A 15,962-nucleotide genomic window follows, 5' to 3' on the forward strand; every position below is an offset into this window, starting at 1 on the left:
GGTGCTGGAGAAGACTCTTGAGAGTTCCGTGGACAGCATGGAAATTATACCTGTCAGTCCTAAAGGAAATCAACCCTGAATATCCCTTGGAAGGACTAAGACTGAAGCTGAAGCTCCAATACTTTGGCCAACTGAAGCCAAGAGCCAACTCATTGGAAAAGACCCTGCTGCTGGGAAAGATTGAAGGCAGGAGGGAGAATGGGATGACAGAGGATGAGATGGTTGAATGGCACCACCTATTCAATGGACATGAATTTGAGCAAACTCTGGGAGATAATGAAAGACAGAGAAGTCTGGCATTCTGCAGATCATGGGGTCACGAAGAGCTGGACACAACTGAGTGACTGAACAACTGTGAAAAACAGTATGAGAGTTCTTTAAAAAACTAAAACTATAACTACCATATGATCCAGCTATTCCACCCCTGGGTATATATCCAAAGAAAATAAAAAACATTAGCTTGGAAAGGTACACACACCCTAATGTTTTATAGCAGTATCATTTATAGTAGCTAAGATATGGTAAGTAACCTAAATATCTATCAATGAATGAGTGGGTAAAGGAAATGTGGTATATATTGTGGTGTGTGTGCATATATATACATGTATATATATATGTATATATACACACATACATACGTACCTACATATATATAACAAAATGGAATAATATTCAGCCATAAAAAAGAATTAAATCTTGCCATTTGCAACAATGTTGGTGAACCTGGAGAGGATTATGTTTAGTGAAATAAGTCAGAGAAAGTCAAATAATGTATGACATCACTAAAATGAGTAATTTAAAAATAAAACTAGTAATAGTAACAAGAAAAGAAAGATTATAGAGAACAAACTAGTGGTTACAAGTGGAAAAAGTGAAGTGGGGAGGGGCAAGATAGGCGTAGAGGGATTAAAAGGTACAAACTACCATGTATAAAGTAAAAAAGCTATAAGGATATATTGTACAACACAGGGAATATAGCCAATATTTAATAATAACCTTAAATGGAGTATAATCTATAAAAATATTGAATTAGTGTGTTGTATACCTGAAACTAACACAATATTATAAATTGACTGTTTGAGTTTGAGCAAGAGGAGAGTGAAAAAAGCTGGCTTAAAACTCAACATTCAAAAAACAAAGATCATGGCATCCGGTCCCATCACTTCATGGCAAATAGATGGGGAAACAGTGACAGACTTTATTTTCTTGGGCTCCAAAATCACTGCAGATGGTGACTGCAGCCATGAAATTAAAAGATGCTTGCTCCTTGAAAGAAAAGCTATGACAAACCTAGATAGCATATTAAAAAGCAGAGACATTACTTTGACAACAAAGATCTGTCTAGTCAAAGCTAAGGTTTTTCCAGTAGTCCTGTATGGATATGAGAGTTGGACTATAAAGAAAGCTGAGAACTGAAGAATTGATTCTTTTGAACTGTGGTGTTGGAGAAGACTCTTGAGAGTTCCTTGGACTGCAAGGAGATCAAAGCAGTCAATCCTAAAGGAAATCAGTCCTGAATATTCATTGGAGGGACTGATGCTGAAGCTGAAACTCCAATACTTTGGCCACCTGATATGAAGAACTGACTTATTGGAAGAGACCCTGATACTGGGAAAGATTGAAGGCAGGAGGAGAAGGGGACGACAGAGGATGAGATGGTTGGATGGCATTACTGACTCGATGGACATGAGTTTGAGCAAGCTCCAGGAGTTGGTGATGGACAGGGAAGCCTGTGTGCTGCAGTCCATGGGGTTGCAAGGAGTTGTACATGACTGAGAGACTGAACTGAACTGAAATTGACTATGCATCAATAAAAAAAGTTTATGAAAAGTAACCAACATCCAGATAGATGTATCCTAAAATACTGAATATCAAGATTGAGGCTAGAATCTACCATGTATCAGTTTCCCTATGTTTTTCTTCATTCACAAATTAATTTATCCTACTTGGGAAAAAATGAAAAAATTCTAATAGAAAATTGTTAAAAGTATGCATTTCAAACACTAATGAATAATCTTAAGATACGGTGTAAAAATATAATGAAACAGTCATCAAATTTTGTGATCAAGTTTGAAATAAAGATGATAAAACTTGACACATTTTAATTTCACTTCAGAAAATACAGAATCTATAGATAAAAGGGGCTAAGGAGTGTCAGTAAATTTAGTTTGTCCAGATCTTCAACAGATGCTGACTTTTGGTAGTTAACCCAAGGTAGAAGCTTTAGAAAGAGAGGTATTTGCAGGAGACCAGTAAAATTTTGTACCTATAGATCTTCTAGATCTAGACTTCAGGTCAAAATATCTTGTGTTTAAACTCCATCATAAGTGATTGATACTCTTCAGCCTTAAGGCAGATGGAGTTAGAGCAACATGCAATGAATTTTATGGACCCTACATAAGGAGAGTTTCTGGCCTACGACAAGGCATCCTTAGCAGAAACAGGATGAACTTCCTGAGATTCCAAAGCTGAAAAGAGACAGCAGGAGGTCAGAGAGCATTGCCTGGACAGAGGATGCCAGTCTGTATACCCTGAGACCAAGGAACCCCAAGAAAACTACAGATGCCCCACATGAAAGAAGTCCAACAACAATAGTGCCCTGATACCCAATGATAAATGTTTTTGGCACTTTATTTTTGTGTATGGTGTTAGGAAGTGTTCTAGTTTCATTCTTTTACAAGTGGTTGACCAGTTTTCCCAGCACCACTTGTTAAAGAGATTGTCTTTTCTCCATTGTATATTCTTGCCTCTTTTGTCGAAGATAAGGTGTCCATAGGTGCGTGGGTTTATCTCTGGGCTTTCTATTTTGTTCCATTGATCTATATTTCTATCTTTGTGCCAGTACCATACTTTCTTGATGACTGTGGCTTTGTAGGCCTGAAGTCAGACAGGTTGATTCCTCCAGTTCCATTCTTCTTTCTCAAGATTGCTTTGGCTATTCGAGGTTTCTTATATTTCCATACAAACTGTGAAATTATTTGTTCTAGTTCTGTGAAAAATACCATTGGTAGCGTGATAGGGATTGCATTGAATCTATAGATTGCTTTGGGTAGTATACTCATTTTCACTATATTAATTCTTCCAATCCACGAACACAGTATATTTCTCCATCTGTTAGTGTCCTCTTTGATTTCTTTCATCAGTGTTTTATAGTTTTCTATATATAAGTCTTTTGTTTCTTTAGGTAGATATATTCCTAAGTATTTTATTCTTTTTGTTGCAATGGTGAATGGGATTGTTTCCTTAATTTCTCTTTCTGTTTTCTCATTATTGGAGTATAGGAATGCAAGGGATTTCTGTGTGTTAATTTTATATCCTGCAACTTTACTATATTCATTGATTAGCTCTAGTAATTTTCTAATAGAATCTTTAGGGTTTTCTATGTAGAGGATCATGTCACCTGCAAACAGTGAGAGTTTTACTTCTTCTTTTCCTATCTGTATTCCTTTTATTTCTTTTTCCGCTCTGATTGCTGTGCCCAAAACTTCCAAAACTAGGTTGAATAGTAGTGGTGAAAGTGGGCATCCTTGCTTTGTTCCTGACTTTAGGGGAAATGCTTTCAATTTTTCACCATTGAGGATAATGTTTGCTGTGGGTTTGTCATATATAGCTTTTATTATGTTGAGGTATGTTCCTTCTATTCCTGCTTTCTGGAGGGTTTTTATCATAAATGGATGTTGAATTTTGTCAAAGGCTTTTTCTGCATCTATTGAGATAATCATATGGTTTTTATCTTTCAATTTGTTAATGTGGTATATTACATTGATTGATTTGCGGATGTTAAAGAAACCTTGCATTCCTGGGATAAAGCCCACTTGGTCATGATGTATGATCTTTTTAATATGATGTTGGATTCTGTTTGCTAGAATTTTATTCAGGATTTTTGCATCTATGTTCATCAGTGATATTGGCCTGTAGTTTTCTTTTTTTGTGGCATCTTTGTCTGGTTTTGGAATTAGGGTGATGGTGGTCTCATAGAATGAGTTTGGAAGTTTACCATCTTCTGCAATTTTCTGGAAGAGTTTGAGTAGGATAGGTGTTAGCTCTTCTCTCAATTTTTGGTAGAATTCTGCTGTGAAGCCGTCTGGTCCTGGGCTTTTGTTTGCTGGAAGATTTCTGATTACCATTTCAATTTCCGTGCTTGTGATGGGTCTGTTAAGATCTTCTATTTCTTCCTGGTTCAGTTTTGGAAAGTTATACTTTTCTAAGAATTTGTCCATTTCTTCCAAGTTGTCCATTTTATTGGCATATAGCTGTTGGTAGTAGTCTCTTATGATCCTTTGTATTTCTGTGGAGTCTGTTGTGATCTCTCCATTTTCATTTCTAATTTTGTTGATCTGATTCTTCTCCTTTTGTTTCTTGATGAGTCTGGCTAATGGCTTGTCAATTTTGTTTATCTTCTCGAAAAACCAGCTTTTAGTTTTGTTGATTTTTGCTATGGTCTCTTTTGTTTCTTTTGCATTTATTTCTGCCCTAATTTTTAAGATTTCTTTCCTTCTACTGACCCTGGGGTTCTTCATTTCTTCCTTCTCTAGTTGCTTTAGGTGTAGAGTTAGTTTATTTATTTGATTTTTTTCTTGTTTCTTGAGGTACGCCTGTATTGCTATGAACGTTCCCCTTAGCATTGCTTTTACAGTGTCCCATAGGTTTTGGGTTGTCGTGTTTTCATTTTCATTCGTTTCTATGCATAATTTGATTTTTTTTTGATTTCTTCTGTGATTTGTTGGTTATTCAGAAGCGTGTTGTTTAGCCTCCATATGTTGGAATTTTTAATAGTTTTTTTTCCTGTAATTGAGGTCTAATCTTACTGCATTGTGGTCAGAGAAGATGGCTGGGATGATTTCAATTTTTTTGAATTTACCAAGGCTAGATTTATGGCCCAGGATGTGATCTATCCTGGAGAAAGTTCTGTGTGCACTTGAGAAAAAGGTGAAATTGGTTGTTTTGGGGTGGAAAGTCCTGTAAATATCAATTAAATCTAATTTGTCTATTGTATCATTTAAAGTTTGTGTTTCCTTGTTAATTTTCTGTTTAGTTGATCTATCCATATGCGTGAGTGGAGTATTAAAGTCTCCCACTATTATTGTGTTATTGTTAATTTCCCCTTTCATACTTGTTAGTATTTGCCTTGTATATTGTGGTGCTCCTATGTTGGGTACATATATATTTATAATTGTTACATCTTCTTCTTGGATTGATCCTTTGATCATTATGTAGTGTCCTTCTTTGTCCCTTTTCACAGCCTTTATTTTAAAGTCTATTTTATCTGAAATGAGTATTGCGACTCCTGCTTTCTTTTGGTCTCCGTTTGCATGAAATATGTTTTTCCGTCCCTTCATTTTCAGTCTGTATGTGTCCCTAGTTTTGAGGTGAGTCTCTTGTAGACAGCATATATAGGGGTCTTGTTTTTGTATCCATTCAGCCAGCCTTTGTCTTTTGGTTGGGGCATTCAACCCATTTACATTTAAGGTAATTATTGATAAGTATGATCCCGTTGCCATTTACTTTGTTGTTTTGAGTTCGTGTTGAAACATCCTTTCTGTGTTTCCTGTTTAGAGAAGATCCTTTAGCATTTGTTGGAGAGCTGGTTTGGTGGTGCTGAATTCCCTCAGCTCTTGCTTGTCTGTAAAGCTTTTGAATTCTCCTTCATATCTGAATGAGATCCTTGCTGGGTATAGTAATCTGGGTTGTAGGTTATTCTCTTTCATTACTTTAAGTATGTCCTGCCATTCCCTTCTAGCCTGAAGAGTTTCTATTGAAAGCTCAGATGTTATCCTTATGGGGATCTCCTTGTGTGTTATTTGTTGTTTTTCCCTTGCTGCTTTTAATATTTGTTCTTTGTGTTTGATCTTTGTTAATTTGATTAATATGTGTCTTGGGGTGTTTCGCCTTGGGTTTATCCTGTTTGGGACTCTCTGGGTTTCTTGGACTTCTGTGACTATTTCCTTCCTCATTTTAGGGAAATTTTCAACTATTATCTCCTTGAGTATTTTTTCATGGCCTTTCCTTTTATCTTCTTCTTCTGGGACTCCTATGATTCGAATGTTGGGGCGTTTCATATTGTCCCAGAGGTCCCTGAGGTTTTCCTCATTTCTTTTGATTCTTTTTTCTTTTTTCCTCTCTGCTTCGTTTATTTCCACCATTCTAACTTCTACCTCACTTATCCTATCTTCTGCCTCCGTTATTCTACTGTTGGTTCCCTCCAGAGTGTCTTTTATCTCCTTTATTTCATTATTCATTATATATTGACTCCTTTTTATTTCTTCTAGGTCCTTGATAAACATTTCTTGCATCTTCTCAATCCTTGTCTCCAGGCTATTTATCTGTAACTCCACTTTGCTTTCCAGATTTTGGATCATTTTTATTATCATTATTCTAAATTCTTTTTCAGATAGATTCCCTATCTCCTCCTCTTTTGTTTGGTTTGGTAGGCATTTCTCATTTTCCTTTACTTGCTGAGTATTTCTCTGCCTTTTCATCTTGTTTAGATTGCTGTGTTAGGCGTGGCCTTTCTGTATTCTGGTAGTTTGAAGTTCCTCTTTATTGTGGAGGTTCCTCACTGTGGGTGGGGTTGGACGGGTGGCTTGTCAAGGTTTCCTGGTTGAGGGAGCTTGTGTCGGTGTTCTGGTGGGTGGAGCTGGATGTCTTCTCTCTAGAGTGCAATGGAGTGTCCAGTATTGAGTTTTGAGATGTCTATGGATTTGGTGTGCCTCTGGGCAGCCTGTATATTGATGCTCAGGGCTATGTTCCTGCGTTGCTGGAGAATTTGTGTGGTATGTCTTGCTCTGGAACTTATTGGCTCTTGAGTGGAGCTTGGTTTCAGTGTATATGTGGAGGCTATTGGATGATCTCTTATTAATTAATGTTTCCCCTGGCTTTCAGTCTTATTCTTGCAGTAGCCTCAAGACTTCTTCATCCATATAGCATCAATAATAAAACTTTTAGGTTAATGGTGAAAAGATTCTCCACAGTGAGGGATACCCAGAAAGGTTCACTGAGTTACATGGAGAGGTGAAGTGGGTGGGGGGGGGAGTTTGAGGTGACCAGGAGGAGAAGAGGGGGACTCAAACGTGGAGAGAGCAGTCTAGCCAGTAAGCACTTCCCTCGGTGCTCTCCACAGTCTGGAACCCTCAGAGCAGTTCACAGAGATACAAAGAGAGGGGGGAGGAAGGTAATAGAGGTGAGCGTGTGTAGAAAGGGAGGAATCAAGAGGGGAGAGAGAGATCTGGGCAGTATTCTGTTCCCGAAGTGTTCTCCGGTGCCCAGGACACCCTCAGAGATTCACAGAATTGGGTTGAGAAGAGAAGGAGGAGGGTGGGAGATAGAGGTTCCCTGGGGGAGAAGAAAGAGCATCAATAGGGGGAGAGAGTAATCAAGCCAGTAATCACACTCCTGAGTAAAAATGGGTCCTAAAGATTGGGTTCTTAAATGTACAAAATTGATACCAAATATGTAAAACAAAGATTAAAAATCTAGAGTAGAGGTTAGACTCTTATAAAACATACAATATAAAAAAAAGAAAAAAGGAAAACAGTGTAAAAAGAAAAAAACAGCAAAACAGTAAAAAAAGAAACAGTACAAAAAAGTAAAACAGGAAAAAAACAGTAAAAAAAAAAAAAGAAAACACAAAAGGAATAAGATATATGTATGCAGTTTGCTTTAAAAATAGGGTTTTTTTTTTTTGCAAGGTAATAGTGGGTTATGAAAATGAAAATTAAAGGTGTAATAGAGGACTTAAAGAAAAAAGAAAGAAAGAAAATTAAAAATAAATTGATAATAGTAAAAATATATATCCCGGACTTTCTCTGGAGCTGTTGTGAGCAGTGTGGGGTCTGTTCAGTTTCAGATAGATCCTTGTTCCTCCTTATACTTTTCAAGATCTTTAGGTCCCTTTCAATGCAGTCGGTGTTAACTACAGGGATTTTAATCTGTTGGCCTGTCACTTCCAACGTGCTTCCCTCTGTTTATTTGGCTTCTGTTTGGAGGTCTCTTCAGTATCTAATTTCCGCCCTGCCACAAAGGGGCGGAGGTGGTCTCTTTAGGTTCGCTTGTTCAGTCGTGCTGTGGGGAGGGAGGAACACTGCAAACCAGTATCACTGGCGTGTGTGTGGTGAGCTCTCAGTGTCTCGGCCGCACTGGGTTCACCCCCGCTCACGGCGTGTGTGCTTTCCCCGTCTACCCTGCTCAGGCTTCAGGTTACTCGGCCGGGGAGTGGGCCGTGAGATGCGTGCACTTCCCAGGTTTTAGCCGCTCATGTTCAGGCTCCCGGTTACTCCACAAAGGCGTAGACTCGGTTTTGCCCGCGGCTTGTGCCGTTCCCGGTCGGAGCTGCTCAGGCGGCCAGGAGTTTGGCGAGCGCACTCTCCCCTTTTGGGGCGGTGCGGCTTATCACCTCCCTGGTCCCCGCCTCGGTTTACGGGCGCGCCTGGCTCTGGTGTGCTTTGTGTCGGTTCTGGGGATCTGGTCTCTGGCTGCGACCCTCCCGGCGGCTGTCGACCCTCCGGGATCTCAGGCAGTCTTTGCTTAGAAACTGTGAGCCTGTTTGCAGTTTGGTAGGGGGTGCCCTCTCTGGGGCCGAGTTTGCCCCTTTCCGGCTCTGGCGGGCCCCGCCTGTCTGCTGTTTCCGGCGGGGGATGGGGCGGTCCACAGCCGGCTAGCTCTCCTCTGGTATCGCTCAGTCCTTTGTTCTGTGAGCGGGCCGGCAGTGCCTTAGATTTGGGCTTTTCGCGGGATAGTTCTCTCTCTCTGGCTGTCCCACAGTTTAGGTTACTATCTCACGTTAGCTCCCTCAGATTGCCCTCAGGGCGTTCGGGCCCAGTCCTTACCCTAAGCAGTGCCGCCCGCTCCTCTCCGTTCAGCCCCCACTTGCTGCTGGCGGATGATGCGAGCGTCTGGGGTTCTTTGCTGGGAGTTGCCTTTAGGCACGTAATCTGTGGGTTTTATTTATTTTTTTCTGCCAGTTATGTTGCCCTCCGAGATTCTAAATCTTCCCCCACACCCGCCGGTGAGAGGATTTCCTGGTGCTTGGAAATTTCTCCTCTTTTACGACTCCCTCCCCGGGGCGGGTCTCCGTCCCTAACTCTTTAGTCTCTCTTTTTATCTTTTATAATTTCTCCTACCTGCTTTCGAAGATAATGCACTGTCTTTCTGGATGCCTGACGTCCTCTGCCAGCGTTCAGAAGTAGTTTTGTGAAGTTTGCTCAGCGTTCAGATGTTCTTTCGATAAATTTGTGGAGGAGAGAGTGGTCTCCCCGTCCTATTCCTCCGCCATCTTAGCCCCGCTCCGTTCTTGGCACTTTAGAGAGTGGCCTTTCTCACCAATCTCCTGAGACTAACTCCAGAAGGGTTGGAAAGGTGCTGACAGCATAGATGAATTTGTTTTACCTTTGGATTTTGAATAAAGTTTAGGGAAAACTGTTTACAATGATTGATCAACTATCCAAATATTAATAATAGATTTTTTTAGGTGATAATAGTTCATAAAAACACAAGGTTCTTCTCCATGGATTCATAATATGAACCAGCTAGATCCCGTTTTAGATAAGATGATTCATTCAGAAGAGGACACCAGTAACTGATTAATGAGATATCTTCCATTTTAGAATCCAAGACATAACTTTCTAAAAAAAGATTTGTCTGAATTCTTACACATTGCTAGAGCCACCCTGATTGATAAAGCAGTCCCAGAAGTAAAACTGGGAAATTTGAAAGACTGTTACTCATTTCTCAGTAAACCAAATGAAAGTTTACCTGGTTGCCCTTTGAATATGTGGTGGTTTCTCTACGTATAATTCACAGCACGTCGGGCCATCCTGTAGAAGTCTAGTTTCGCATCCCCCAGCTATCCCATGACTTTGTCTTGTTTCTTTAAACACGTGCCCATTGGTTTCTATGGAGATCATGCAGAGCAAAAGTTATGTGGAAACACAATTAGTGACACCTGAAAAAAGCTGGTTGGGAAGTAAAGATGATGATGACCCAGGTCATCAAAGGGAAAAGTATTTCACAAAGATAAAATGTTTATATTACTACATTTTTTTCTTGTATCTTTTTTCTGTTTTCATTTATATATGTAAGCATGATTAAAATTACTATTGCTTCATATATTCTTGTTTTTTCTCAGGGAAGGCCTGATTCAACCTGTGGAAATTAGGTTCATAACAAAGAATCAAATTTTGATGCTCCACGTTTCAAAGGATTCATTGAGTTAAAAGAATTTAAGAATTGATTCTAAACTAAACTGCTGCTTTTAACCTAAGACTTTCTTTTAAAAAGTGAAGTGTGCAAAGGGAAAGCACTGAATCTTTGTAGTATTTTGACACTTAATGCCAGCTTTATAAATTATAGCAATGTTGTGATTTTTTTTCATATTTCTTTGGCTCTACCAGTTCTTTAGAAAGTGATGTGCATTGTTAATAGTCTCTTATATTTTGCAATTCTTTAAACTTTGTCACATTATTCTCTCATTTTATCCTTTATAACCACTCTGTGAATGCAGTATGGCAGACATTCTGCTTTTGACAAATTACAGGAATGACATGGTGGGGAGGAAGGTTGAATCACTTATGGAAAGACAAAAAATCATTTGAAAATCCTAGTTAGGAATGTAACCCAAGTCTTCCCTCTTACTTTTTGCAACTTTCATTAATTTTCTCCTTTTCTTTTGTTGAGTTCTTTTTTTCAAACTTTAGCAGACTTACTCTTTAACTTTCCCAATAGAAACAATTTTTTCCTCCTTTTAAAGTTTTTCTGTGTTGGAAAGATAAAGTAGAAAATAATTCCAGGAGAAAAGATTTGAACAGGAAAGCCTCTTGGTAATTTTGCTAACTGATCAGAAAACTGTAATTATTTTGAAAGTTGTAAATCATTGTTATGCATATAATAATTGTATTCTTGAAGAATTTCTCTAATTGGTTCAGTTCAGTTCAGTCGCTCAGTCGTGTCCGACTCTTTGCTACCCCATGAATTGCAGCACGCCAGGCCTCCCTGTCCATCACCAACTCCCGGAGATTACCCAAACACATGTCCATCGAGTCAGTGATGCCATCCAACCATCTCATCCTCTGTCGTCCCCTTCTCCTCCTGCCCCCAATCCTACCCAGCATTAGGGTCTTTTACAATGAGTCAACTCTTCGCATGAGGTGGCCAAAGTATTGGAGTTTCAGCTTCAGCATCAGTCCTTCCAATGAACACCCAGTACTGATCTCCTTTAGGATGGATTGATTGGATCTTCTTGCAGTCCAAGGGACTCTCAAGAGTCTTTTCCAACACCACAGTTCAAAAGCATCAATTCTGCGGCGCTCAGCTTTCTTCACCGTCCAACTCTCACATCCATACATGACCACTGGAAAAACCATAGCCTTGACTAGATGGACTTTTGTTGGCAAAGTAATGTCTCTGCTTTTAAATATGCTATCTAGGTTGGCCATAACCTTCCTTCAAGGAGTAAGCGTCTTTTAATTTCATGGCTGCAATCACCATCAGCAGTGATTTTGGAGCCCAAAAAAATTAAGTCTGACACTGTTTCCACTGTTTCTCCATCTATTTGCCATTAAGTGATGGGACCAGATGCCATGATCTTAGTTTTCTGAACATTGAGCTTTAAGCCAACTTTTTTACTCTCCTCTTTCACTTTCGTTAAGAGGCTCTTTAGTTCTTCTTCACTTTCTGCCATAAGGGTGGTGTCATCTGCATATCTGAGGTTATTGATATTTCTCCCAGCAATCTTGATTCCAGCTGTGTTTCTTCCAGCCCGGGGTTTCTCATGATGTACTCTGCATATAAGTTAAATAAGCAAGGTGACAATATACAGCCTTGACGTACTCCTTTTCCTATTTGGAACCAGTCTGTTGTTCCATGTCCAGTTCGAACTGTTGCTTCCTGACCTGCATACAGGTTTCTCAAGAGACAGGTCAGATGGTCTGGTATTCTCATCTCTTTCAGAATTTTCCACAGTTTATTGTGATTCACACAGTCAAAGGCTTTGGCATAGTCAATAAAGCAGAAATAGATGTTTTTCTGGAACTCTCTTGCTTTTTCGATGATCCAGCGGATATTGGCAATTTGATCCTGGTCCTCTGCCTTTTCTAAAACCAGCTTGAACATCTGGAAGTTCATGGTTCATGTATTGCTGAAGCCTGGCTTGGAGAATTTTGAGCATTACTTTACTAGCATGTGAGATGAGTGCAATTGTGCGGTAGTTTGAGCATTCTTTGGCATTGCCTTTCTTTGGGATGGGAATGAAAACTGACCTTTTCCAGTCCTGTGGCCACTGCTGAGTTTTCCAAATTTGCTGGCATATCGAGTGTAGCACTTTCACAGCATCACCTTTGAGGATTTGAAATAGCTCAACTGGAATTCCATCACCTCCACTAGCTTTGTTCGTAGTGATGCTTTCTAAGGCCCACTTGACTTCACATTCCAGGATGTCTGGCTCTAGGTGAGTGATCACAACATCATGATCATCTGGGTCATGAAGATCTTTTTTGTACAGTTCCTCTGTGTATTCTTGCCACCTCTTCTTAGTATCTTCTGCTTCTGTTAGGTCCCTACCATTTCTGTCCTTTATCGAGCCTATCTTTGCATGAAATATTCCTTTGGTATCTCTAATTTTCTTGAAGAGCTATCTAGTCTTTCCCAATCTGTTATTTTCCTCTATTTCTTTGCATTGATCGCTGAGGAAGGCTTTCTTATCTCTCCTTGCTATTCTTTGGAACTCTGCATTCAGATGGTAATATCTTTCCTTTTCTCCTTTGCTTTTCACCTATTCTAATTGGTTACCCAGCTTTTTTCAAAAGAACAATTTTAAGTTGCTTTTACTGATCTGGAAGGTAGAGGGTAGGAATAACTTTTTAGGTGGCATGGTTTTCGTCTATTGTAATTTCCTATTTTTTAAAAATATCTCTCTTTATTTCTTGTTCTGAATGTATTTATTATTCCCTTTTTATAAAAATAGAAATTAAAGCAAGTTAGAGAGTCAAGTCATTTTTCCAAAGAGTCACTGTTGACCATTGTTTATAGCTGTGACAATACTGGGCCTCTGTTTCTGAAGCATGTCATACAGAACGTTGCTTTTTTTACATGCCACCCATGTTCACTTAGTTTACAGCACACAGACACTTTGGAAAGACAGACATATAAAAAATTCATCAGTTATGAGGCATGTAAATTTGTTGCAGTGTTCATATTAAGGTACCTTAGAATGTATTTCCTGGTGGCCCAGATGGTAAAGATTCTGCCTGCCATGTGGGAGACTCAGTTTGATCCCTGGGTCAGGAAGATCCCCTGGAGAAGGGAATGGCAACCTACTCCAGTATTCTTGCCTGGAGAATTCCATGGACTGAGAAGCCTGCTGGGCTACAGTCCATGGGGTCACAAAAGAGTTGGGCACGACTGAGTAACTAACACTTTCACCTTTTCAGAATATATTTAGTTAACTAATAGTATGAAATTTTACCTTTCTGATAGACTGAAGTTTTGGATAGTGAATCATCAGAAAGGCATTTGAAATGAAAACTTAAAAGGGTATTTTTTGGATTCTCTGTATTATTGTGTGTCTGTCGTTTTGCTACTAATTGTTTCAGGGCACCTGCCCTTTGCACAAGCTAAGGTCTGAAGGAGATTTTCAGGACAATGCCTTATATTTACACGGCTTAACTAAAGGGAAGTGCAGTATACAAGTTGAGGAAACTATATTCCCCTGGTTTTAATGAATTCATGAATAAAACAGTCATTCCTATTAGAATCTTTCTGAATAGTTTCTTGCTTCAGTCAGTAAGAATTCTGTATCCAGTAACACCAGGTTAATTTTTGAGCTATGCTATGTGTATCTGTCCCTAAAATGAAAGAGATGAGTTGACATAAAAGGCATACCCACCAGAAAGTAGGATTTCAAAGTCTATATGCAAGTCCTGCCTGATGGGTCCAAGCCTCATTCATCATCCCTGAGTGCCTCTTGTCAAAGGAAGTCATCTTCAGACTGAGGAAACCCAGGATTGCAGAATCATTTACATCACTGAGCTGGGTGTTGACTGATGATGTTGTTGTTTTTTGTTTTTTTTTTTTACATTAGACAGTTTTGTTTGTGTGTCTTTCCCTTACCCTCTGCAGACCATGGACCTATGTGTCTTTCTGTTCCCTAAAGCACCTCACCTCTGTGCAATTACCTTAAACAGAAATTGCAAACCTCCTTCACCACCTAGTGCCTGTATGCCCAGTACTCAGTCACTGCCTTGTTCTTGAAGCTCCCATGTCAATGACCTGCTTGCACTTTTCCTCCAATTCACCTACCATTCCATTCCTATGGCAGGAATTCCCTTGCTTGCATCCCTTTTATTCTAACTCCTATCTAGAATATTCTAGGCATGGCTCATGAGCACCAAAAATTGGTGCTCACTTTCACCAATAAACTTCTTTGGAGCTTTTTTTTTGGGGGGGGTTTATCATTACCTTTGCCTGTTTCTCCTTTAAATTAAAAAGAAAAAACCCCAACTTTATAGAGATATAATTCACACACCATTACAATTCACTCATTGAAAACATACACTTCAGTGGTTATTGTATATTCTGATGTGTACAACCATCAGCCTAGCCAATTCTAGAACCTCTTCATCATTTCACATAGAAATCCCATACCCTTCAGCTATTTATTATCTCCTTAAACCTAGTTCTAAGCAATCACTAACCCACTTTCAAATGTTTTATAGAGCTTCCTATTATGGACTTAAATCTGGATAACATCATAAAAAATGTGGAATTTTTATTTGCTTCAGTCACTATGCATAATATTTTTGAAGTTCATTTAAGTAGGGGCTTGCATCAGTACTGCATTCCTACTGCATTCCTTTTTAAGGTTGAGTAATAATTCATTGTATGGGTATACCATGTTTTGTTCATCCATTCATCTGCTGAAGAATGTTTGGATTGTTACCACCTTTTGGATATTATGAATAATGCTGTTAGGAACATTCATGTACAAGTTTTTGTGTGGAGATAGCATTTTTATTTCTTTTGGATATTTCCCTAAGAGTAGAATTGCTGAATCATATGATAATTCTGTTTGTGTGAAAAACTGCCAGATTCTTCCAAAGTTGCACCATTTTATACTCCCATCAGCAGAGTGTAAGGATTTCAATTGCCCAACAACCTCACAACTTCTTCTTATCTGTCTTTTTGATTCTAGCCATCCTGGTTGGTGCAGAGCGGTATCTAGTTGTGGTGTTGTCTCCTTTAGATTTTTTTTTCCCATGTGTTTTCTCTGCATCTACATATTGCTTCCCAGTATGCAGTATGTGTTCAGATGTTGATTGTACTCAATTAAATGTGTTACAAAAGCTGTTGGTTTTGTTGTTTTCCATGATTTATTTCAGCAAGTGTCCAGCAGGCACCTGTGATGGATGTACATTCTATTTCCTGTGGGAGAGTGTAGAAGCTTGCCCTCTGTGCACCGAACATGACTTCCATGAGATTGAGGGTGCCTGTAAGAGGGGATTTCAGGTAAGGGGCAAACTGTCTAAGCAGAACTATGTCATTGAAGATATAACTGTTTAGTCCAATATCACTTACATCATGGACATTTAGATTCAGTAGTGTGGCTAAAGCTTATAATTAACTTAATGAGACATTAATATGTATCTAAAATCAAGTTTGATACCTATACTTCTGTATGCTGAGGTGGCTGAAGATATGTCCTGGAATTGGGAAAATAAATTATACAAGGGAGTTGTAGACTATGGGTATTTACTGAGATCATAAAGAAATGATATAATGAATCCAAGATATGGCTTATAGAATGCAGTTGTAGGTATAATTAATATGAGGATGATAAAACTGACTCTCCACAAGAAGCATATATAAAGACTAAATCTTACTCATGTGCACTCACACACACACGTTAATCAAGATCCTACTCTATATTTTCTCTGCATTCACTTACTTGTTTTTTAAAAGTAAAGTTAGGGTTC

The 15,962-nt window shown here is 39.0% G+C and overlaps 1 protein-coding gene across 5 annotated transcripts in view; it reads left to right on the forward strand.

The window, feature by feature from the left end:
* Positions 1-15,962, forward strand: part of ELAPOR2 (endosome-lysosome associated apoptosis and autophagy regulator family member 2) — a 212,102-nt gene that overhangs the window by 179,069 nt on the left and 17,071 nt on the right. For all 5 annotated transcript variants that reach the window (XR_014067463.1, XM_081536529.1, XM_081536531.1 and 2 more), the window contains one exon: positions 15,369-15,495. Coding sequence is in view for 4 of the 5 variants with exons in the window: in XM_081536529.1 (XP_081392655.1) it covers positions 15,369-15,495 (127 nt within the window). In the remaining variant the exon portion in view is untranslated. The remainder of the gene's footprint in view (positions 1-15,368; positions 15,496-15,962) is intronic.

This window comes from Giraffa tippelskirchi, chromosome 10 (assembly GCF_054371585.1).
Source record: "Giraffa tippelskirchi isolate mGirTip1 chromosome 10, T2T-mGirTip1v1.2.pri, whole genome shotgun sequence".
Lineage (NCBI taxonomy): Eukaryota > Metazoa > Chordata > Mammalia > Artiodactyla > Giraffidae > Giraffa > Giraffa tippelskirchi.